The 26252-nt window shown below is 39.9% G+C and overlaps 1 protein-coding gene across 1 annotated transcript in view; it reads left to right on the top strand.

The window, feature by feature from the left end:
- Positions 1–1035: 1035 nt before the first annotated feature.
- otog (otogelin) overlaps positions 1036–26252 on the top strand; it is a 75507-nt gene continuing 50290 nt past the window's right edge. Inside the window, 17 exon segments of the mRNA XM_053323138.1 lie at positions 1036–1096; positions 2890–2954; positions 3162–3361; positions 4700–4757; positions 6869–8885; positions 10937–11038; positions 12397–12554; positions 14230–14351; positions 14609–14817; positions 16039–16169; positions 16813–16919; positions 18603–18712; positions 19862–19987; positions 20156–20264; positions 20715–20761; positions 21820–21965; positions 25327–25459. Of these exon segments, the coding sequence (XP_053179113.1) occupies positions 1036–1096; positions 2890–2954; positions 3162–3361; positions 4700–4757; positions 6869–8885; positions 10937–11038; positions 12397–12554; positions 14230–14351; positions 14609–14817; positions 16039–16169; positions 16813–16919; positions 18603–18712; positions 19862–19987; positions 20156–20264; positions 20715–20761; positions 21820–21965; positions 25327–25459 (3901 nt within the window).

The following is a 26252-nucleotide window of genomic DNA, read 5'->3' on the forward strand; positions in this document are numbered from 1 at the left end:
CCTTGCTTCTGTCCTTCTTTCCTTTCCTTCCCTTCCTCCCTCCCTTCTGTCCTTCTTTCCTTCCCTCCTTCCTTCCTCCCCCTTCCTTTCCTCCCTCCCTCCTTCTCTCTTTCTTTCCTCCCCCCTTCCTCCCTCCTATCGTCCTTCCTCCCTTACTTCCCTCCTTCCTCCCTCCTTTCCTTCCTTCTTCCTCTCTCCTTTCCTTCTTTCTTCCTCTCTCCTTTCCTTCTTTCTCCCTTCCTTCCTTCCATCCTTCCATCCTTCCTTGATTTGAGGACAATGATGACTTGAGGTCATCATTGTCATCAACCCCAGTAGTCAGTAGTCTAAACATAAAGCCACTGATCTGTTTAAATAATAAATGCACGGCAGCTCAACAGGGAAACTCTAACTGCTAACATTTAAATGCATTTTAGCTCAAAATAGAGGCTTTTGACCCCTATCATTTACATCGAAAGCTCATTTGAAGGAGATATTTTAATAGTCAGTATGAACAGGAGGAATGATTACAGTGAGGGAAAACCTGTTTAAATGTTAATATGGACGCCTGACTGTTGATTTAAGACACATTTGGAAAAACTGCGAACCTTTCCTTTAAATCCTGCTGCAGCATCTAGTTTGACGCAGAAGCACATAAACAGGAAAAAATGTTCTCAGTCATTTGGGACCTTTAATGAACAGTCTGCAGGGCACAAAGCAGGCGCCAGGTTTCGTTTGTGTGTGTGTGTGTGTGTGTGTGTGTGTGTGTGTGTGTGTGTGTGTGTGTGTGTGTGTGTGTGTGTGTGTGTGTGTGTGTGTGTGTGTGTGTGTGTGTGTGTGTGTGTGTGTGTGTGTGTGCATGCTGCAGAGAGATGCTCGCTTTCACATCCATTAAGAGAAGAAGCTGGAGGAGAGGGTGTACGTGTGATTAAGACCCTGAAAAGAAATTCGATTTTTTTCTTTTTCTTTTCTACTTTGCTTCCTAAAACGTCCCTCCATCTTTCCCCCCCTCTTCTGCCCTCCCTCTCTCCTCCTCTCCTGGTCTTGTTTCCATTTATGAAAGCAGACACCTTCTGGCTGGGAGACACAAAGCCTGTCGGGGTCTCTGAGGGCTCCGGTCAGTCAAAGGCTTTTTTTTATTTTATTGGGACAGACAGACAGTCGCAGGAAGTGTTTCCTCTGCCGAAAACCAGACTTTCACATGCTAATACAAGGCTGTGCAGCTGGTGACACCGGGGTCACCTCCGCAATATTAAAGGGGGGCTTTTCTCCTGAGAGTTGTGTTTCCTGTCAGGTATTAGGAGGCTGTGTGCTCGGGTTCAAACCAGGTCGTCACGGTCTGAACACGAGTTCACCTGATGAGACATAAAAGGTGGACAAATTTAAGGTTTTGGAAAAGGTTGAATAATTTTAAATGATAAGAGAACAAGAAAACACACTAAAGCCCCCCAGAAGCTTGTTCATTACATCAAAAATCCAGATGTTGCATGTAATGATCATTCGTTCATCCATTTAGCAACTTTTTTATCACTGTGAAAGTTTCTAGTTTGCAAAGTTGCCATTTTGGCCTGCAGGTGGCATTAGAGGAAAAATTAGATAGTAAAAATTAAAGATCCTTAAAATATAGAAACACTCTTGATTTTAATAATATGTGTCTTCTACTTCTATTCTCAGGGCTTTAACTTTCCACATCACAGTTGTGTAAGTTGCATATTGGACCACTATTGGCTCCAAAATGGTTGTGATGTCACAAATGATGCTCAAAGCTACACACCCTCAGACTGTGATATTACGATGGTGTAAGTTATATTAGTTTGAGGCTGTCAGATTGTGAATGTGTAGTGAATCTACATCTGATGCAGCAAAGTCACACTAACTTCTTTTTTCCTTTCATCACCATTGTTTCATTTTTGTGTGTGTGCCATGATCATATTAAGGAGAACAAGTGTGTTTTCCCCCTGAAGAGTATTTAAAACTGCACTTACAAAATGTCTTGCTGCATTTAAGATCAGAATTTCTCTTAAATTTCAGTCAGAATTTTGCCAGTCAAGCTGTTTTTTGTCTCCAAAGCTCTAAATTATGTTTATGTTTATTATTTTTTATTATTAAGAAAGGGGATGGAGGACGGAAGGAAGGAAGGGAAGAAAGGAAATAAGGAAGGGAGGAAGGAAGGATGGAGGAAAGAAGTAAGGAAGGAAGGTAGGAGGGAGGAAGGAAGGAAAGAAGGACATAGGAAAGAAGGAAGGAAGGAAGGAACGACGAAGGAAAGAAGTAAGGAAGGAAAGAAGGTAGAGGAGGGAGGGAGGAAAGAAGGAGAGAAGAAGAAAGAGAGGAAGGTAGGGGGGAGGAAGGACAGAAGTTAGGAAGACAGGGAGATGGAGGAAGGGAAGAAAGAGAGAAGAAGAGAGGAAGCACAGATGGAAGGAAGGAAGGAAGGAATGAAGGAAGGAAGGAACAGTCAAAACAGACAAGTCAATTTGATCCAGGAGGACGACAGGAAGGTTAAGATCTAGGACCAACCATTTTTGATAGACGACCAAAGATGTCACTGTTTTTCCTTCACAACTGTCAACTTTCTTTCTTCTCAGACACAATCATGCATTTTTGAGTGGAGGGGGACTTTAAAGGGGACTTTTCATATTTCCATTTAATTTCTAATGTGGTGCAAATTGTACCATGCTTTTATTGTATAATATGAATAGAACATTTAGATTGATTTACTGTGTCAAAGAACGCTTTTGTTGTGTTTCAGTCTCAGTCAAACCACCATCTGCTGCTCAGCGGTAAGAAATGAGGATTCATCATGTGAGAAATGCAAAATATTGTTTTTATTCTAACTTCCCTTTCAGAAAAAAAATGCTCCTACTAATTTTCATCTTGTGTGATAACTTCCTTTCTCTCCACATGCAGCTGTAATTGCTCCTCAGACTGTCGACCACAAGGGGGCAGTGTTCAGCACTACACGATTAACACCTGTCAGCTTCACATGTTTTACACACATCTCTCTGTGTTTAGATTCAGACTTTTTTTTTAAAACAAACTAATTGCATTTCTCTGATTTAGATGTTTGGTTTGTTATATTTGCATTACGTTTAATTTTATTGGGAATAACATCACAAATTTAACGTTTAACACGAAGAAGTGGGTTCAGTTTCACCTGGTGGCTCGTATTTCTGCAGCAGGTTAAACTCACCACAGCTGAAAAGCAGAGGACCCATTTACCTCTGTGCCTTCGCCCCGCCCACCTGCGCGCTCACCTGCGCATATTTTATGCTAATGAGCAGGTGCAGCGGTTCTTGAGGCGCGCGGCGGGCCGCTCGGGGATGAGCCGGATGGAGCAGCGCAGGGAGCAGCGGGAGTCCAGCCGGAGGGTTTTCACCAGGTGATGCTGTCCAAACCCGACTGACTGCGGATCCGCGAAACACGAATGGATCCCTATTTAAGAGTCAGCTGGAAAAGGCTTTTTCACTTATTACCTTTGTATTTTATCCTAATTTATCAAGGTGAGTCTCCTCTGAGGGGGGAAACCTGCACACCACTCTGAATCTGCTGTTTATTGCACAAGAAAAGTGAGGAAATGATGTGAAAATGGGAAATACAGAAATAAAATAATATTTATGGTTAAATAACTTAAAATAAAATCATATAAGACAGTTTATCTTCCATCCACATGTGCTTTATGTGGCAGCTGCCTGTAGCTTAAAATGTTCATATTGATCTTAAAGTGGGTTTGCTGATCATTATAATTTAGAGTCACTCTTTCTCTTTAGTTATTTATTTCTGTATATGTTTATTTATTCCTTTATTTATTTTCTTTGATTTCAGCGCAACTTTCCTGGAGTGTTGAGAGAGTGAACGTTTCTAACTGGGATGATTTTAATAAGTGAGTTAATTTTTAAACATTTAAATAATAACAGATGTGTTAATATTGTTTTTATAATTTTATCATGAAATTTTCTTTTTTATAGATGTATTATTTATATGGTATGATGTTATTTGTATTATAGGGTGTCTGGTTGTGTACACTATTTATAGTCAGACTAATGTTTCCTGCCTTGCTACTCATATAGTTTATAATTTAGAACTTAAAATAATATTAATAATAACAATATTCAAGGTACATAATTATAACCAGAGCTGAAATGATTAGTCAATTAATCCATTAATGAAATAAATGAACAACAGATTATTAAACTGCAAACATTTTGATAACTGATTTATTATTTAAGTCAGTTTTTGGTTAGAAAAATGTCAAAGTTTCAGTGGTTGCTGCTCACTATATTTTCTGTTTGATTAATAAATTAATAATTAATAATTTACTGTTCTGTGAAAGTAAATTGAGGGAAGATTTTTGGTTTTTGGATGCTTGGTCGCACAAAACGAGCAATTTGAATATGTCACCTTCAGAAATTGCAAAGGTGATTTTACCTGTTTTCTGACGCTTTTTTAACCTAACAATTAACCTTAACCTAACTGGTTAATTGAGAAAATAATCATCAGATTCATCAATAATGGAAATATTGTTAGTTGCAACTCTATTCTCTAGTTTTCTTAATTGTGAAGAGCAGCCAGTCATTGTTAGGTTGGTTAATAGTTTGTTTTTTTGGGGCTGTTTGGCTCTCTGGTGGTTTAGTTGGTTCTTGGTTGGTGGTGGGTTTGTGGAGTCAGGGGGGCAAAAGCAACAGCGGGGACAAACCTCTCCTTGTTCTCTCTGTCCCAGCAGCGGGAGCAGCGGGATAAAGCAGCAGAAATGGGACACCGCTTCCCAGGGAGGGCAGGTAGGCAGCCGCATTGATCATTGATGCTGATGGAGCTGCTTCATGCGGCGAACACACAATCAGAGATCACCGAAAAATCTGTAACAATCACACCAAAACATCGCCGGAGAAAAGGAAAGACCTGACAGCCTCTATTGCCATAATATAGGCTACTCTCAATCTTCCAGTGTTTACAGTAAAACATCCAATATTGTCACTACTTTGTTTACAGATGTAGATGCACATACAATAGATATATGTTACACTATACTATTTAAATAGGGAATTAAGTAAATATATAGGCACAGACATGTTTTCTGAATTTTTCACAATTTTTCCAATTAGTTTAAAAATGTCTTTGCACCTGCTATATTTTGTGTTTATGACTGTAAAATGATTTTGGTTTGATCCAAATGAATTTATATTAAGTAATACTATAAGTTTGAGTCATGTTTCACTGTATAGAATCCATGTTTGTTGAGTCCAAACAGGCTGTAGTTGTGCTAAAGTAATATATAAGTACTAAGTATAAAGTTTAAATATAGTTATGTACAAAGTTAATATGAATAATAAGTATTTTTCATTCAAATTTAAAATTGCATATTTCCCATAAGAACTGACCGATGCTGTAGATGACACATAAAGAAGACAATATTTGACCTGACAATCTTCATTGTTCCCCGCTGACATGCACTTTCTTTTATTCAGGCTCCTGTCAAACCTCAGTATGCAAAAGTGAAATAGCTTCACAGTGACATTTTCTCCTCAGAAACAGACATGTGAGGGAGTCCCAGCAGGAATATACAGTAGCTGCTCTGTTGTCTCCCTCTTTCCACTATGAGAACCCCTATCAGCTTGAATGCGGTCGCTCCTTTTGTCCCGTTTCCCTTTGGCTCAGAGAGGCGTGAGAATCCGGTCCAAACTATAGAAGTTGGTAAACGAACAAAGCAATTAGTAGCACAGGTCGCAGGTCACAGGTGTCGAGATCATATCTATCATGTCTGATCTCTGAACAACACAAAAACTTTACAGTACAAGTGGTTAAATCATTGTGTTGTGACATCTGGGTCGACTCTATTGTATTTGTGCTTGACCTGCTCGATCTTGATATCTCTGATACTGATCCGCGATTAATAATTCATAGCCACTCAACCCCCCAAATCCCCCTACCCATCACCTTTGCCATCTGCTTTGTTCCTGCTCTTTGAGATGAAAGCCTTTGGTTTGAGAGCTCAGGTATCCAGAGAGGCTCAAAGTGTAGAAACAGCATTTGAATGAATGCTGATGTATTTTTAAACCAAAGCTTCTGTTACTATTTATGTAGTAAGTCCGATATCTGTGAGTCTGATTTAAAAATAAGACACCATGTTGGTGCCAGAACACACCAGAAATCAGTTTTATTCTTGGAAAACCATCTGAAATCTTTTAAATGTAAAATGTTGTCATCAATCGTAAATAGAAACACTTTTATTTGGAGGAAGTATTCACATTTTAGACCTGCAAACTTAATCCATTCAGCCTAGAAAAACCTCCCCTTGCAGTATCTTATAGAACAAAGATCCTCCAAAATGGGAAAACACACAAGCTGGAGGAGGAAGAGGTGGTGTGGGGGCCGTTGGCGGGTAGGGTTGTCGACCTGGATGGGAAAGCTGTGTTGGAAGTCACAGAGGAGTCATTAATGAAGGTTGGATGACAGGTCTTTTCTCTCGAGCCTCTTCTTTTCCCAGCGCTGCCTCGGTTCCATCCTCACCAGGCAGGAAACAATGAGCGTAATTCTGGGAGGAATTTTGCCCCAACAAAACACAGAATTGTAATAGTTTAGGGTGTCCCACATTTTTAATCAAATCTTTATTAATCTGTCACCTGAGAGCTGAGCTTGTTTCTCAGCTTTGCTTGATATTATATTAAACTCTTGGAACTTAAGTGGGATTAATTAAGAGAATCAGACTGCGTTACAGACTTAGTTTTGGTTTGCTGAAATCGGCTCCTTGCTTACCTTGCCAAATGGTGGCAAAGCCCGATATGAAAATGATTAGATTTAATATATGTGGTATCGAGTTGAGGCTGTATTACTGATTGGTTGCAACTCTTGCATGAAATTCCTGTTGATGTGAAAGTTTCTCTTTTTGAAGGACCTTCAGACAACAGCTGCTGTATTAGAAACCAACACGTCATCCTCCAGTCGATCACCGGTCAGCCGGACCGCCACGTCCAACCTGACGTCCAACCTGACGCCTTCCAGCTCAGAGAGGACACTGACCTCTGACCAATCGTCTGCAACCACAGTGCCATCTAGTAAAATATCAACTTCATCCATCCAATCAACAACTAGCCGATCATCAACCACTAAATCACCATCCAGCCAATCTTCAACCACCAAATCACCATCCAGCCAATCAACAACCACTAAATCACCATCCATCCAATCAACAACTAGCCAATCATCAACCACTAAACCACCATCCAGCCAATCTTCAACCACCAAATCACCATCCAGCCAATCTTCAACCACCAAATCACCATCCAGCCAATCTTCAACCACTAAACCACCATCCAGCCAATCTTCAACCACCAAATCACCATCCAGCCAATCTTCAACCACCAAATCACCATCCAGCCAATCAACAACCACTAAATCACCATCCATCCAATCAACAACTAGCCAATCATCAACCACTAAACCACCATCCAGCCAATCTTCAACCACCAAATCACCATCCAGCCAATCTTCAACTACTACAGCACCACCCAGCCAATCAACAACTACCAAATCATCATCCAGCCAATCTTCAACCACCAAATCACCATCCAGCCAATCTTCAACCACTAAATCACCATCCAGCCAATCAACAACTACCAAATCATCATCCAGACAATCATCAACAACTAAAGCACCAGCCAGCCAATCTTCAACTACCAAATCGCCATCCAGCCAATCTTCGACCACCAAATCACCATCCAGCCAATCTTCAACCACCAAATCACCATCCAGTCAATCTTCAAGCACTAAATCACCATCCAGCCAATCTTCAACCACCAAATCACCATCCAGCCAATCAACAACCACCAAATCACCATCCAGCCAATCATCAACCACTACAGCACCAACCAGCCCATCACCAACAACCAAATCACCATCCAGCCAATCTTCAACCACTACAGCACCAACCAGCCCATCATCAACCACCAAATCACCATCCAGCCAATCTTCAACCACTACAGCACCAACCAGCCCATCATCAACCACCAAATCACCATCCAGCAAATCTTCAACCACTACAGCACCAACCAGCCCATCACCAACAACCAAATCCCCATCCAGCCAATCTTCAACCACTACAGCACCAACCAGCCCATCATCAACCACCAAATCACCATCCAGCAAATCTTCAACCAGTAAATCACCATCCAGTCAATCAACAACCACCAAATCACCAACCAGCCAATCTTCAACCACCAAATCACCACCCAGCCAATCTTCAACCACCAAATCACCATCCAGCCAATCATCAACCACTACAGCACCAACCAGCCCATCACCAACAACCAAATCACCATCCAGCCAATCATCAACCACTACAGCACCAACCAGCCCATCATCAACCACCAAATCGCCAGTCCGACAGTCATCAACCAAGACAGTGCTACGCAGTCAATCGTCAACCAGCAAAAAAACAAGCACAGCACCATCTAGCCAATTAAGAACAAGCGCAGCACCAGGCAACCAGTCATCAGTTAGCTCACTAGCATCTAATCGATCACCAGCCAACAAAGCACCAAACAAGACCAAATCTAGCCAATCACTATCCAGTCAAACACCACTGAGCCAATCATCAAAAAGCTCAAACAAATCCTCACTCACCTCAACATCCTCTAACCAATCACACACCACTAATCAATCCAAAAGCAGCTCAAAAACACCACACCACCACTCGTTCTCTAGCTTTACGTCTCCTAACCAACCACTGTCAGGTTCAACACCACCTGACCAATCCTGGACCAACTCAGTGATACTATCAAACCAGTCGTCATCCGGTTCAGCGTCAGCAGCTAAAGCAGCCTTTTCACCAGACGAGCGTCCAGTTAATATTTCACAGCTCACCAGACAGACGAAAGAAGCTCTGAGGTCGTCGATTCGTAGGACTCAAGGTAGGTTTACTGCATTTGATTTGGTACTACAGCATGGATTGTCCAAATTATTTTACTTATTTTATTATTATCTATAATCCTCAGACTCAAATATATTTCAGCATTTTTTGAATTATTCTAACAGCATGATTTTGCTGGTTTTGAGGGTCCTGGTGAAAATTGGTACAATCCCATGTGTTCCTTTCTATGAATGAAGTGGCTTTAAAATAATGGGTAGACATTTTTGGAAAATACACTTGCCAGTAGTTAGATGAGGAGATTGATCCCTCTCTGGATATGTTGGTCAAAGATGGCGCCCAGTTATTCTTATGCAAGTTGCTCAGTGACACACAAAGCCAAAAAGGTCATATAGCAATAATCATGTGTCTCTTTTAGACTTTATAAATGTTATGGGACCAAATGGATCAAATTCCAGCAATGAAATTAATCAATTCACAAGAAAAATGTATTCACTGTTTTAGAGCGGCTACTTTTCCAGTGATTGTGTGCAGGAAAATGCTTTTTAGGCTAGTGTGCATCACAGGATGGACCCAGAAGTTGTAGTTGCATGATTTGACCACTATGTCAAATTGGCACTGTTGCTAGGGGCTTTTTCTGTGCGCTAAGGTTGGGTCCGTGTTGTTGCTTTGTTGTGCATGTTGTTTGTTATTGTTCAAAACTGTGGTTAAGGTCTGGTTAGGTTCAGACACAAAGACACATGGTTAGGGTTGGGTAAAGATCACTCGTGAGAGAGCTTTCATGAATCTAGGGTTACCATCTAGACATGAATGTGTACTAAGTAGAGTTAGAGCCAGAAGTTGATAGCTTAACTAAGCATAAAGACTGGTAGCAGGGAAAAGCTAACCTCATTGTTCACGTTTGCAAATGCATTTAGCAACACATCTGAAGTTCTGTAATAATATATTAATACAAATATATTGTTTGTTTAATCTGTACACTAACCGAAATGTAAGATTAACAACAGCCTGGAGCAGTGACTTCCTGTTGTGTTGTCAGTGTAAAGCTTTACCAGGCAGCTAGCAGAGACTTTAGGTAGTTACAGAACATAACTCCCTTTGACCACAACTTGTTATTTTCACATTTCTGTTTGTTTACAGAATAAAGACATGAGATATAGCCTGTAACTTAAGAGTAGAGAGCCAGGAAAGCTGTTTCTCCACATCTGTGGTCTTCATGTTAAGCTAAACTAATCTCCTCCTGCCAGGTACAGCAAGCAAGAAATCTAATAAGTGGTTTGGAAAATATTGTAGTTACTATGGATATAAAACTAGCTAACATCATTTGCTTGTCTAAGATGGGATGCAAACCCAAATCTCTGTTGTCGAGGTCGAACAGTTTACCCACCATACACAGTTTTGACTGCATATTCGGTTTATTGGGCCACACTAAATAGAAATGAGTCTCTTTATCTAGTCTTTTACCTGTTTGGGGTAAAGCATCAGAGACCTGACATCACTCTGCAGGAGTTGTAGATAAAGAGCTCTCAAGTGTACAAACAGTTTCCTCCTGATGCCATTTTTGAAGGGCCATAGACTTGTGTAATGTGTCTTTAAACAGACCAACAAGTAAGCCCTCTGTTTTACTTTCCCCCCTCCGTCTGAGTGAACAGAAGGAAAATAGCTTTTATCTGAATCATCAACCCCCCCAACCCCCCTCCCACCCAGCCTCCCATCCCCTGTATGGTACCTGTGCTTGTGTAGGACGTGGCTGACTGAGCAGACATGCTGTAAGCCCACTGAGCAGATGTTGTTACTGCAGGATGAGGTGCCATCGTTTGGTGTTTGGTGGTGCGTTCACTGACTGGAACATTTGTCTTGGCCCCACAGTAACGATATAACCCCCACATACACAGAGTCAGCTGTCTGTATCAGGGGTTTGTGGCATTGGTGTATGGTTTTGTGAGATATAAATATATTAAGTTTATATTTGTGAATTACTGCATCGTTCAGAGTGGGATTGGATGTTAAAAAGCATCACTGTACTGTGTCATCTTCAGGTTTCCAGTGTGACGAGCAGCTTATATAATGGTTTATTTTCTTGTTTTCTTTCAGCGGAGGCTTGTGCGTTTCCCTGTCTGAACGGAGGACAGTGTGTTCAGTCGGAGTCATGTGACTGCAGCTTGTATCAGGCCACCGGACACAGATGTCAGACAGGTAAAACACACAGCTATCAAAAAAACAATCAGCAACCTAGTTCAGATTTATATTCTAACATTACATGAACAACAAAGCTTAAGTAAAGTTAAATGAAAAAACTGTTTTCCTTTATTGCGTTTTCTTCAGTTTATCGCCTTTTTTGGTTTTATGGGTAAAAATCTGTTATAGTGCATTAACACTGAATGTTATTACACTTGTTTGAAAGAAATAATTTAGTTCATGTCCTTTAAAGAATCATAATGAGACCAAATATGAGAAACGATTGCAAGGAACTACTTGATATATAAAACACTCATTTTGCGTAATTTTATCTGTTATAGGGAGTACCAAAGTATTATCTTTGTAAAACAAGTCAAAAATCTGCCTTCTACCTTAATCCTAATAGAATTTAATTAAAGTTTAATTAATTTAATTGCAATTCAAAATTTGCACAAAAAGGGTTAGGGTTAGGGTTAAGACCTATATTCAATATTTCTACATGAACTTTCTGAGCTTTTTTGGGTTGACAAAACATTTACTGTTTAGGTCTCAGTGCTCTCATCAACCTTGTTTACAGCTGCTTTCAGCAAACAGGACCTTCACAGCACCAAATGGCAGAATAGACTAGCTGGTGAAGAAAGTGAAACATTTAGCAACTAAAGAGCCAAATATTTTACTCAGGAGTGAGTGGAGACCAAACAAGAGCTAAAAGGGAGTGAATATTGGACTTATATTCAACAGGTGCAGGAGACACAGCTCCAAATCAATAACAGCTTTATAAGATGATAATATGTCAGCGTTGTGTATCAGCTTATTGTGTAGTTCTTCTTTTCCTTTGTGACTAGAAACAGATTAACAGAGCCAGGGCTGCAGCTAACAATTATTTTCATTATGGATTAATCTGCTGATTATTTCCTATATTAATCAATATATCCTTAGTTATAATATGTCAATAAACTTTTCCTACAGCCCAAAGAAATGTTCTTAAATAACTCGATTTATTCAACCATCAGTCCAAAATTCACAGATATTCAGTTTGCTCTCATATGTGACAAAGAAAAGCAGAAAAATCGTCACATTTGAGAAACTGGAACCAGTCAATGTTTTGCATTTTTGCTTGAAAATGACTTAAACGATTAACCAATTAGCAAAAAAAAGCTGCAGATTTTCTTATCAACTAGTCAATGAGTTGATTAATGTTTGCAGCTCTAAATGGAGCATGAATAAAGATAAGATGTGCTGGCTGAATAACAACCAAATGATTTTCTTAAGATAGATGTTCGCAGTGACATTTCTCGAGCATGAAGTAAATACTTTTAAAATCATTTCTTTATACTGATGCTCATCTTTTTCTCTGCCCTGACTCATCTGCTCAGTTCCAAATCCCGGCTTTGAGAGGGAGATGACGTGCAGGACGTGGGGTCAGTACAACTTTGAGACCTTCGACGGCCTCTACTACTACTTCCCCGGCCGATGCACTTACACCCTGCTGAAGGACTGTGAGGAAACCACTCAGGCCAGCATCGTCGTCCAGGTAAGATCAGACTCACCCGCACCAGCGCAAAAATAAATCCTCCTGCCTTAAAAGCTGCCCAGAAGGTTTCAGTTCAACGCCTGCTTCAAGTCGAGAGAAGTTTGGACTCATCGGCATCCTGCTCTAAAACACACTCTCCCTTTCTGACCACTGCGAGGTTCAGTCTCAGCCCGAGGAAAAGATTTGCTCTGAAGATTAGTGAAAGCTATCTGGTTATTAGAGTCAATTACCATTAAATACTGCAATTACCCACTATGCCTTGAAAGCATCTGCAACAGACCGAGACTTTGTTCCTCTGAAAAGGCCGCAGATACAGTATCTGTGTATGGGAAAACCAAACAGGGGACACAAAAAGATCCAAATGCATTAAGACCATTGATAGTAATTTAGTGATGATAATGAAAATAAAATAAAATGGTATAAAATAAAATGTAAAACAAGTTGGATATGTGGAAGCAAGACGGACAAAAGATGACATTTTCTTTTTTTAGTGGATGAACTCACACTTTCTTCAGGAATGCTTTAAATGGCAATCTGAGGTTAGAGTGTGTTTAATAGTTTTGAGGTCAAGTTTCAGCTTTCTTTTAAGCAAAGCTGACTCCAAAAGGGTTTTCTCTTATTTCTTTTGATTATTTCTTTTTTTTTTAAAAATCTTTAGCTGGTACAGTAGACGCTCTTCTTATGGTCCAGACATTGTATGACCAAAATTACGAATCTAACTCTCTCAATCTGTCAGACAAGTAATTTTAAAAAACATCAGACAGGTTTTAAAGCATTAACAGAATAAGGCTGGTGTTCTTCTACATTTTTCCAATTCTCATGAATAGACGAAAATCACTAAATGTGTTTGTCTGCCTCTTACGACGTCCCTACCCTTAAGCTCATAGCTTCTACGGAGGAATTAAATATTTAGAAACACCTTACAAATATATTATTTAATTCTTAAAAAGGCTCAGGAGTTTCCTAAAACAGCTGGCCACTGTAACTTTTAGCAAATATTACTAAAACAGATGGAAACAGTGAATTTGTCGGGGACTATTTTCAGCAGCGGATTAATACACATTTGGTCCTCTCATTAATATTTCTGGCAGCAGGACAGTGTGTGGGTGATTAAAATAAACTCAATGTGATGAGGACCACTTATTGATGTATTTTTAATGGTTTTTGGACAACAGTAGAGCTCAAAACAGACAAATTAGATGACACATAGCACTTGTTAATCATTTCATCCTTGGTTTGGATGTTTTTTTGGGACTTGACTGACATTTTGAAACATGTTGTCACCATGTCACATAAAATAAGTTAACTTAAAGCAACCCTTACTGTACCTTTGTTACATTTTTACACATTTTTTTGTTTAGGTTAAAATGCTATTAATAAGGTAATGGCACTCTAAAATGTTAGAGAGATCCACCAGGCATAGAAACTCATCATCATTAGTCTCATCGGTCCAAGAACGGGGGTGGGACATAGGAGGGAGGAGGGGTTGTTGCTGTTCAAGTTTTTTCAAAGTGCTGTGTGAAATGCAAGAAAGGTAAGAGAGTCGCTTTAAAGAGAAATCAGACTCAGTGATTCCCTGTAGAGCTAATTCAACACAAACTGTTTATTTGGAAGCAACTTTAACATAAATACACACATTATAATTGAACGTTGATATTAAACTTGCTATTTACAGGTCCACAATGACCCGGGTTGCAACTCTGCTCCCTACACCTGCCAACGGTCCGTCAGCCTCTTCCTCCCGTGGGAGGGTGAGGTCCGGCTTCACGCCAACAATGTTACCTTCAAAGGTCAAAGGTCAGCAGTGTAAAATAAGACAAAGCATCTCTTTATATGAAAATATATTGATGTATTTATGCTCTTTCTCTGCATTAGGCATTCTTCATATTATTTTACATGTATGCAAGATGCTCTAAAAGTTTATTTTATAACTCTATATGTAGTTTTCATTTGTGTAACATCTGTTGAAACACTGTATATATCAGCCAGTCTGAGCTCTTAACAGAAGAAAGGTAGTATTTGTATCATTGTGGATTCACTGTCTCTGTATCCAGTCTGCAGCTGCCTCATCACATCCACGACCTGCAGCTGGAGCAGATCTCACAGTACGTGCTGGTGACGCAGCAGCATGGCTTCACGCTGGCCTGGGAGGGACAAAGTGGCTCCGTCTACATCAAACTCAGCCCAGAGTTTGTTGGCAGGACCTGCGGCCTGTGTGGGAACTTCAACGCAGACGTTCAGGACGACCTGAAGACCAGCTACGGTGAGATCGGTTTGTCTGTGACATTATAACGCAGTCAGCAGGGATTGGGAAAAGTTGAAAAGTCTTATTGATGTTCGACAGCTTTTCAATGAGTGGATTTCAATGGGTAGTTAGAAGTACAGTCACATCTCACGTGCTTTAAATGATTTCCAGCAAGTTACTTAACCTGGTTATCACTCGGAAAATCAGACCATGAGGTGTGAGAGCAGCCTGGCTGGTTCTAAAGTTTCAGGTCACCTGTATCAGCTTGGGTATTAGAGGACTAGATTATAATCAGAGAGCACCAAACCACATGGAAACCTGGTGTAATCACATCCAGAGAGATTGGTATCTGTGTTGAGAAACCTCATTAACAGAGAAATATAAATGCAACACATACAGCCAATTTATAGCTGCCACAATGACAGACATCAGATTCAATGTTTTGGCATTGCATGGACAGTGGCCATGGATTTGTTAATATGATATTTTGAGAAAAGAAACTCGAATTTCTGAGATTGAAGTGTTGCAAAGTGTTGAACTTTGCAAGACTGGAGAGACGTCGCTTGTCGTGTATTATGCCTGATGTGGAAGAACTGATCAAATTGTACTTTTCAGTTGGGTTTTGTAATAAGGAGATACTTGTGTAACCGAGCACCCATTCTTAAATAGGTTATAAAATAAAAACATGGAGGCTCTGCTGCTTGAACAGGACGGCCACACATTTATTACTCCTCACTTTTCTAATCACACGTCAATCTCTGCACATCCACATACACTCACTTCCGTTCTACTCCTTCAAATTTATGAGAAATAAACTCGAATATTCTCTGACATTGTATGTTTTTTTTTTCCCGAAAGTTTGGGCTTTGAATGATCTGGTGATTCTGGGCTAAGATAACAAGATAACGAACAGATGGCTTAGAGTCAAGCTTTCAAACAGTGAAGATGTGGTTTTATTTTGACTTTTTTTTTCTCATAAATTTGTGACTTTATAATTGGTTGTTTCTTATATTTGAAAAGATGAAAAAATATTCAAAGGGTTGCTGCTCAGTCTCAATTATCTGATTTCGGCATGTCCATGAATGCACCAGTTGACTTGAGTTTTTAAAAACATGTATTGCATTACTACACTACACATATCGTAACTAAGCGAATGAAGCTGATTTACTCCTTAAATATACTGGACTAAAAACTTTCGATGATGTTTTTTAAGACACAGCCTGTTTCCTTCTCTCCCAGGTATTCTGACTCATGATATAGAAATGTTTGGGAACAGCTGGGTGGAGTCGGAGCCACATCAGACCTCATGTCCTACAGTGTCGCCTGACTTCTCTTCACCTTGCGCTGCAGTCGATTTTCATGTCATGGTGGTAAGTTTCGGATACAGACTGCAGGAAAACCTCCTCTAAGTGTCATGTCAGTGATGCAACTTAAAGAAAATGAATGGTTTAAATTTACTGTACATTTTGAATGATGAGTTGAACTCTGAATGTGTGCTAATGAACTCTGGTAGGAGGTGCATGGTCATATCTTATAAGCACGCACTAATCCTTTAAAATTAATTTATCCTCTTATTAATTAAACATATTTATGAGCGACTGGTGAAGGACGCTCAGATAATTGCTGCTTTTCACAATTTATGTGCTTGTTTGTAAACATTTAAAGTAAGATGTGTGTTTGTAATTTATTTAATGAAGTGTGTGCTTGAGGTGTTTTACCTTAGACTGCAGTTTTTTAATAGCTTGTGGTGAAATAAAAATAAAAAGTAAATATAATTAAAAGTGTTAAATTAGAAATGAAATAAAAATATAGAATAAGACAGATAAGACAGGAGAATAAAAAAAATACAGTGGAGTGTAAGATATTAAACTAAATTTTGATTCAATAAAAAGCAGTCACAGAAAAGTTGAAAAAATGAAAAGACGAATTTCTTCTGAGGGAAACCATTCAAGTGACCTTAACCTTGACCTTGACCGTAAACCTGTCTCTCTGTGTGTGTTTCCGTGGCTGCAGAAGGTGGAGGAGGTGTGTGCCATGCTGCTGGATCCGCCTTTTCAGAGCTGCCACGAGTTTGTCAGCCCGCTGTCCTACATGGCCAGCTGCTCCAACGACCTCTGCATGTAAGAACAACTGATTCAGATCGGCCTGCTGATATGTTGTGTTCATTTTGTCGAGATAATGGCCTTTAATGAAAAGTCGGGAGGTGACCAAAAATCATAATAAGGGTTTATCTGCTGTGGACCATTAATATCCACAGTGAGTTTGGGAGAAATCTTTTATTAGAATTAATTAATTGAATTAGTCGTCCAGAATAGAAATGATTCATCCTCAGAGGAGCATGAATGTGCTAAGTCATGGTGAGCTCTTGAGATATTTATTTTGCATAAGTAGTAAATGGTAAATAGTAAATTGACTGTACTTATATGGCACTTTTTAGTCTTTTTGACCACTCAAAGCACTTAAGCATTTTGCCCAAAGACACACTGACCCAACTGGAAATCACTATGGGTTATCTTCTGGGGACCAAGACTATCTACCATGACCATGATAATCTATGGACATCTGGCCTGTAGTTGTTGTGGACATTGATTTGGCTCACCTTCTACTAATGAGACCAAATGCCCACTAAATATTGATAGAAATAGATAAAACATCTTGCTATATATAAAATGCATTAGGAAGATCAAACATTTCAGTTTCTGTGAATATATGTCTGATTTAAAAATGCTCTTCTCACATTCACACACACATTCATGCACTGTTGGCACAGCCATCAGGAGCAATTTGGGGTTAAGCATTTTGCCCAAAGACACATCGACACAACTGGAAATCACTATGGATTATCTTCTGGAGACCATGACTATGACTATTTCTATATATTATATGAACATTTGACCTGCAGTTGTTGTGGACATTGATTTGACTCACCTTCCACTAATGAGACCAAATGCTGCCTCCTTGCTTTATCTCACTACATATTAATAAAAATAGATAAAACATCTAGCTATATATTAAATGCATTAGGAAGATATTTGAAAGTAAAATCAAACATTTCAGTATATGTGAGTATATGTCTGATTTAAAAATGCTCTTCTCATATATTCAAGTGTATTTCTGAATAATATCAGAGGCAAAAAACACATTTCAATGAACATTTTAAATGCAATCACTACACAAAGGAAATATATTTGAAATATGGTTAAAAAACAGACAGCTGATATATCTTTACTTCTCATACGGAAGTTCATGCTGGACACCTGATGCACCTGATGCACCCGATGACCCCAGGTGTGTTTTTTTCCTTTACAAAAAGAGAGAAGAGAACATTTTACTTCCCTCCAAGTGTTTTCCTTCACTGGCTCAATAGGAAACCTGAGTCGGACAGACGCAGGAGTGCTGCACCATCTCCGGGCTCTGATCCAGAACTGTAGTCTGGCATCTGGAGCTGAACCTGTGGGTGTGCAGGAAACACTCAGAGTCAGCATTTACTCAGTCGTGAAAGATATACAGCTAATGAACTGATATGATCTGTTTGTGTTGTGATAATTAGAGGAGAATTATGTTTCTTTATTGTGGGGCACAATCCAAAAATTCTGGATCCGAACTTTTTTAGCTACATTAGCTCTCACATAAGTGGAAGATTTGACTAACTAACACACAATATTCCAGTTTTCTTCCACGATGGAGACAAAGCAGGCGGGTAGTTGGTCACTCTGAGCTCAGTTCAGCGTATCCCTTCTCTGTGGCCACACCTTTCCTGGCTCCGCTCAAAAAGTCCTCCTCTGTTTGTCCCTCCGTTGAAGGTCGGGTCCCAACGGTGATGTGGTATGCCAGGTGTTCAGCGAGTACGCCCGGGCCTGCGCCCACGCTGACCACCCACTGCACGACTGGAGGCGGCACATTCCTCAGTGTGGTACGTTTCCTCTCAGCCAGGTGTTTGGTTCTGTGTGCCGCGAAGGGCTGAAAACGCTGTGAATCCAACTAAAGAATACACTCAATGAGTCTGCTTTTTGACTCTTCTCTGGTTGCTATGGAGAACAAGTTTAACATTTTTTGTAATTCCATAATGTCGGACTTATGAAGTACTCGTTAAAATAGTTATTTTTATTATCAAAAAAGTCATTATTCTGGGATATGTTAGTCATAATAATAAGAGAACATTTATTTGTCTTGAATGCAACATGCCTCCATAAGTTTTGTAAATTGATTTATTTATTGATTTTATGGATTAAACAGACACATAAAAAGACAAATATCCAATTTATAGCATGTTAAAGTGAAAATACCTATTTCCAACAGGTTAAAAGAAACATTAGACTATATAGTATATAGTATAATAATAGATACATATTAGTACAGTTCATTGTTAATTGTTGGATTCATCTGCTTCATAGGAGATTTTGGAGTTGGATTTGTGTTAATTTTATTTTATTTGCTTCATTTATTTATGCTTGACTATTGTTTTTTTATTTAGTTTTGTGTATAATATTCCTTTCATTTTATTTTGCTTAAATGGTGTAAATTGTCTCATGTGAAGCACCTTCAAACTTTGGTTTGGAGAGGTGCCATAGAAATAAAGTTTCTTCTTCTACTTCTACTTCTACTTTTTCTTCTTCTGCTCCTCCTCTTCCTCCTCCTCCTCCTCCTTCTACTTCTTCTACTTCTTCTTCTTCTTCTTCTTCTTCTTCTTCTTCTTCTTCTTCTTCTTCTTCTTCTTCTTCTTCTTCTTCTTCTTTTTTACTTCTTCTTCTACTTTTTCTACTTTTTCTTCTTCTTCTTCTGCTCCTCCTCCTCTTCCTCCTCCTCCTCCTCCTCCTTCTTCTTCTTCTTCTTCTTCTTCTTCTTCTTCTTCTTCTTTTTTTCTTCTTCTTCTCCTTCTTCTACTTTTCTACTTTTTCTTCTTCTTCTTCTGCTCCTCCTCCTCTTCCTCCTCCTCCTCCTCCTTCTCCTCCTCCTTCTTCTTCTTCTTCTCCTTATTCATAATAATATTTTGTGTCTGTTTTTGTAGTAGAACATGTGTTTAGTTGTTGACGTCTGTTTCACGTTTCATTTTTGCGACCAGTGAAGCAGTGTCCTTTGGGTCTGGATTACATGGAATGCATCAGCTGCTGCCCGGCTTCCTGCAACCTGGAGCGGACGTGCATCGACAGCAAGCTGGCCTGCCTGGATGGATGCTACTGTCCTGATGGTGAGTTTGTAAATCAGATTCCACCCTTTAAACCTTAAATAACCAATAAATACACTTCTATAAAATATCACCAATTAACAACTTGAATAGACATGAGAGAAAGTCCCACATTTTCTATCTCCTAAATCATCTCCAGGTGATATAAAGCTTCTATCTGTCTCTCCTCAGGTCTGATCTATGAGGACGGAACTTGTGTGACGCCCTCCGACTGTCCCTGTGAGTATCTTGGCATGTTTTACCCGTCTGGACAAACGCTACAGGAGGAATGCAACAACTGGTGAGCAGCCTTCGACTTCTCTGTCACTTCCATTCCCATTTTAATCAGACTGTGGATGACGATATTTGTTACCTGGGAAGTTATGTATGCTCTGTAACTTACATTCACTGTGATTTCATTACATACATGTTCTGAAGGGTTAGGGGTTACCAGAGAGGAGTACCGGTTTTATAATTTTGCAGTATTTAAATAAAAGGTGTTCAAATCCTGTTTTCACCTATAACTGTATTTCACTCCACTTGGACCTTAAATGGACCGCGCTGCATCACACGTCATCATCATACATAAAAATCAGGATATTGTCCTGCAGAGTTTATACAGTCCTTTTAATCTCCTCAGATCTGACCACCTGGATCTGTGTGTCCAGTTTCTATCAGTGATCCTGCTGATTAGTGCAGCCTTTCATGTTTTCCCAGAGCCACCTGTGTACGTCTCTGCTTTCTGTTTCAGCACATGTGTGGGTGGAGTGTGGAACTGCACCGACTACAGCTGCCCAGGTTTGTCTGCTTTGTCCTCTGTGGGTGGTTATATTTTTACTCACTCTGTACTGCAGGTCTCGGGGTCGAGCTGGACAGAAATGTAACCAGCTTGCATTGTGGGTGACCAATTCTGCACAGTTGATTTAGTAGGAAACAGTTTTATGGTCGCTAATATGATACTTTCTCCCTTTGCCTTTTTTTTTGCTCCTTAACTACGATAGTTCTGCATTCCTTGCCATTTTATTATAGGCTCCTTTGAGATGATCCAGAAGTCGTTTTTAAGGAGCAAGAACTTCTTCCTTGTTCCCTAAGTATGGTACAAGGAGATAGGATAAGTCATTTAAGGCCAAAGCTTCCAAGTTCAAGAACAAGACAGATGGAAAAAAAGGAGGTTTCAGGACAGAAGAAAGAGGAAGGTTAATATTTAAGGAGTATAAAAAGAACAAACCTCCTAATTAGGATGTAAACAAGGAAACAGAGTCATGGTCGCTAATATGATACTTTGTCCTTTCGCCTTTTTTTTTCTCCTTAACTACGATAGTTCTGCTTTTTCTTCATTCCTTGCCATTTTAGTATAGGCTCTTTTGAGATGAGCCAGGTTTCAGGGAGTAAGGACTTCTTCCTTGTTCCTTTAGTATGGTACAAGGAGATAGGAGATAGTAATTTAAGGTCAAAGCTTCCAAGTTCAAGAACAAGACAGATGGACTCTTGCTTGATAGGGTGAAAAAAAGGAAGTTTAAGGACAGAAGAAAGAGGAAGCTAAATATTTAAGGAATATAAAAAGAACAAACCTCCTAATTAGGATGTAAAAAAGCTGTCACGTTGCTTTCTGGGCAGCAAAAAGGAAGAAAGACTTAGTAGTTAAAGAGCAATAAAGACTGAACAGGCATTCACATACTGCAGTTATTAAGTTACTGACATTATGCTTAGAGGCTTTAACTCAGGAAATATGGCTTTGGCAAATCAATTAGAAGAGCTTCCACTGATTGGTGGTGAAGCTGTTGGGCGAGGAGCATGTGTCCAGTGGTTACCATGTCGCTATAAATGTATGAAAAATGTTTCACTCCTCGCTACAGGTGAATGCTCGGTTACTGGCGATATGTATTTTCAATCCTTTGACGGGCGGATCTACACCTTCCCAGCGACGTGTCAGTATGTCCTCGCCAAGAGTCACAACTCGGGGAGGTTTACAGTCACCATCCAGAACGCCCCCTGTGGAGCTGTGAGTCGTGTTTAATCTGAATTACTTTTACTTTACTCTAAAAATAATATCCTTCTTGTTGAGTTTAGATTTTTTTTCCCTCCTTCTGCCTTTGAAAAAAGTGTCTCTACATCTTGATCTTGGAACAACTCCTCCACTTTAGCCCTCTGCAATCAAACTGTTCATGCCTGCTTGGCTTACAGGTTTCTGCAATTTGTCTGTCATGGAGATCATATCATAATTTAAGTGCTCAATAATCCCTGCTGAGCCCAGGTTGTTTTTGTTCAAGAGCCACACTGCGGCTGAGACGGTGCGCGAATGAAAGCCTCTAGGAAACGTCTCGATCAACCCCGGGCAGATAATGAACATGAAAAACGACAAAAGGCTGAGAGCTTCTTTTCCTTTCCCTCCCCCTTCTCTCTAAGCCTCCAATTTCCCAGCAGCCTTTGAGCTGCTCAGCAAACAGTGTGGGGGGGGGCGGGGTGAAGGGGAGGAGGCGAGATATAAGATGTCCCACTCATCAGAGCAGAGGCCCGAGACCTCTAACAGCCAACTGAACAGGATTACCTTATCTGGCCTGACTGACAGAGCTGTGGACGGCTTTGTAGTGAAGAGGGAGGTGAAGAGAGGCACTGGAGGGGTGGGGGGCTTGGACAGAGAGAAGGTTATGCGAAAAACAGGAGGTGAATGATGGGAAGAGTAGAAGAAGGAGGGGAGAGGGGAGGTGGGTGCTAAAACCTCTCGGTTATGGGGCTCTGCCACTTATGAAAGAGGCGATTCATAGAGGTAGATTGCTTACTGTCAGCGACGCGCAGAGCAGGCTTCCTCAGTTTAAAAATATCAGAGTGGCTGAGCTGGAAAGTAATTAAGAGAAAGTAACTAATTATACTGAGGAGAGATTTGAAGTACAGGTGGTTTCTTTGCAGTTTGTGACACTTGAAAGAGGTTTTAAATGGAAAATATAAAATACACTCAAACAATATGAATATGACTGTCAGAACTTAATCTAACAATTACACATTACTATACTAGATATTTATTAATAGACAGACTGACAGGGTATTTCAATAATCCATTATTTTAATTATGGGAAACTCAGAAGCTTCATATAAATCACAAAAAACAAATGAGGCATATATTTTTTCTGATACATCGTACCAACAGAACAACAGGATATTATAGGTAGTTACAGAAGACAGAGTAAGATTAATCATCTATGTATTACAGAGAAAAGACAAAGCTGATACATAACATTTTTCTCTATGCTACTATACTACTACTTTTAATATCCACCCGAAAGAAAGACAAGTGTCACTGTGATGATGTCACTGCTTTAACACCGACTCTACTCAATCTGTAGTAGCGTAACACTACAGACAAACTACCAATGTACAGAACAATATAAATATTTATCAAAGCATGAGCTATTACGTAAATAATATATTCTTCACACCAATTCTTTACAAAAAAAATCTCATCTTACAATTAGACCAAATTTCCATGTGCACGCAAGATAAAGACAAATGTAATGTGCCTGTTGCCATTAACCCTTGTGTCGTCCTCCCGGGTCAAATTGACCCCGTCCGTTTTGACTGTTCCTTCTTTCCTTCCTTCTTCCTTCCTTCCCTCCTTCTTTCTTTCTTTCCTCCCTCCTTTCCTTCCCTTCTTCCCTTCCTTTTTCCTTCCCTCCTTCCTTCCTCCTTTCCTTCCCCCCTCCCTCCCTCCTTCCTCCCTCCTTCCCTTCCTTCTTCCTTCCTTCCTTCCCTCCTTCCTTTCCTTCCTCCCTCCCTCCCTCCTTCCTCCCTCCTTTCCTTCCTTCCTTCTTCCTCCCTCCCTTCCTTCCTTCACTCAAGGACAACAGGAGGGTTAAGTTTGCTGAACACATTCATGCTCTCCACAGATTAAATCCTTTTGTTGGAAATGATTCTGTCGCCAAACTCAAGACAAATGCTTCACCTTTTATTTCACTCTCAATTTTATTTAAATAGCACCACAGTCACAACAGAAGTTATCTCAGGGCATTTTTCACATAGAGCAAGTTTAGACCGTACTCTAATATACAGAGATCCATGTTCCCCCCATGAGCATTTGGTGACGCTCATCATTCTTGAGTTCATCCTTACTTTTCATGGTGTGTTCACACCAATCACAAAGCAAATTTTCACCTGGAATCCGTGTCTGTTCACGTCTTTGCGTTGGCTTTGTATGTGTTCTCGCCTTGTGAAAAACTTGCTTTGAGTTTGGTGTGAAAACGCAACAGTACAGCCCACGACTGATTCATATAAACTCACATCTGCACAGACAGCTTGGTCCATGTCACCTCACCAGGTATCCCAGCATGCTTTGTCCAGCCAATTAGTCATTTTGCATATATTAAAAGTTTTGTGTTTTGGGGTGTAATGCACATTGCAGCCTCTAGGGTCTACTGCTGGGGTGTTAGTCTATTCATTAAGTTAAAAAAAGAGAGATCTTCTTTGTCCACCACTGCAGTAAGTAATCTCACAATGACAGTTCATCATGTGTCATGAAGCAGACAGTGTATTTGAGAGGTACATCAGGTATCCCAGCATGCTTTGTGCAGCCAATTAGTCACTTCCCATAGCCATTGAAGTGCAGATTTTGTCACCAGTCATTTTGCATATATTAAGGGCCGATTTCCTGGACAGGGATTAACTCTAGTCCAAGACTGGAGTTGTTTCTCAATGGATATTTCCACAGAATCTTATCTTTAGTCTAGGACTAGTCTTAATCTCTGTCTGAGAAACTGGACCTAAAAGTTTTGTTTTTCGAGGTGTAATGCACATTGCAGCCTCTAGGGTCTACTGCTGGGGTGTTAGTCTATTCATTAAGTTAAAAAAGAGAGATCTTCAAGAGAGTCCACCTTTGTCCACCACTGCAGACAATAATCTGACAATGACAGTTCATCATGTGTCATGAAGCAGACAGTGTATTTGAGAGGTACACCAGGTATCCCAGCATGCTTTGTGCAGCCAATTAGTCACTTCCTATAGCCATTGAAGTGCGGATTTTGCCACCAGTCATTCTGCGTACATTAAAAGTTTTGGTTTTCGGGGTGTAATGCACATTTCAGACTCTAGGGTCTACTGCTTGGGTGTTAGTCTATTCATTAAGTTTAAAAAAGAGAGATTTAGAGAGAGTACTTTGTCCACCACTGCAGACAATAATCTGACAATAACAGTTCATCATGTGTCATGAAGCAGACAATGTATTTGAGAGGTACATTGTTTGTATTTTCCTCCCTTCCTCTCTTCCTTTCTTCCCATTATTCCGCTCTCATTGTGTGTCCTGTTATGTGCCTGAATTGCTGCAGTTTGGGAAAAATGCCAGGGTGCTTTATCAAGCCGTCTTGTCTCAATTGCAGAATTTGGACGGGGCCTGCATCCAATCAGTTAACCTGGTTATTGACGAGGATCCAAGAACAGAGATTACACTGAGCCATGTTGGAGAGGTCTTCATGGCCGGACAGTACCGCATCTCCCTGCCCTATTCGGACGGTAACCTTCTCATCTTTTATCACCTTCTAACATTGTTCACATCCGACGCTCGTCTCCTTTCAGTACTCTGCAGGTCAGAGTGGAGAAGGATTGAATGACAGCTGTTATCTATTCTATCTATCTATCTATTGAACGGAAATATTCTCAATACTTTACTGGGTTAGCGTTGCATTGTGTTGCACAAAGTACCTTCCCTCTGAGTATTCCTCATTTTTCATACCAGTGTTTTCAGCACTGTAGTATTCTGTTGGGGTCGGCAGTCCTTTGTGTGTTTTTGTGCTGAACTGTGTGAGAATGATCAGATATTTTGGTACCTTGAGGAATACAAACAACACTACTACTTACAACACTTCATGTCTTGTTACAAACAGGTTCTGGTTACAGGTTACAAACTAGTAATTTGTATTCCTGCCTCAATTTAAGTGCTTTTCTGACAATGCAAAGTACTCTAGAGACATAAAATAATAAATAAAAATGACTTTAAATCTTGAAGTGCAGACTCAACCAGATCCATAACTTTCATAAGTTTAAGATTTCATTACAATCTTCTTTACATCAATAATCATTTCAACAATATCAAATGGTTTACTCATTCCAGCTTCTAAAATTGAAGGATTTGCTTATTTTCTCTGATTTGTATCACTAGAAATTTAATATGTTTTGGTGTTTGACTTGTGCTCTCAGTACTTGCAAATAGCATTCAATGAGCTAAATGGTCAATCGGTTAATTGGAGAAATAATTGATCACATAAGTAATAATTAATTGTAGTGCTTTGCCCAAGACTCAATAAAA

Source organism: Scomber japonicus, chromosome 1 (genome assembly GCF_027409825.1).
Source record: "Scomber japonicus isolate fScoJap1 chromosome 1, fScoJap1.pri, whole genome shotgun sequence".
Classification (NCBI taxonomy): domain Eukaryota; kingdom Metazoa; phylum Chordata; class Actinopteri; order Scombriformes; family Scombridae; genus Scomber; species Scomber japonicus.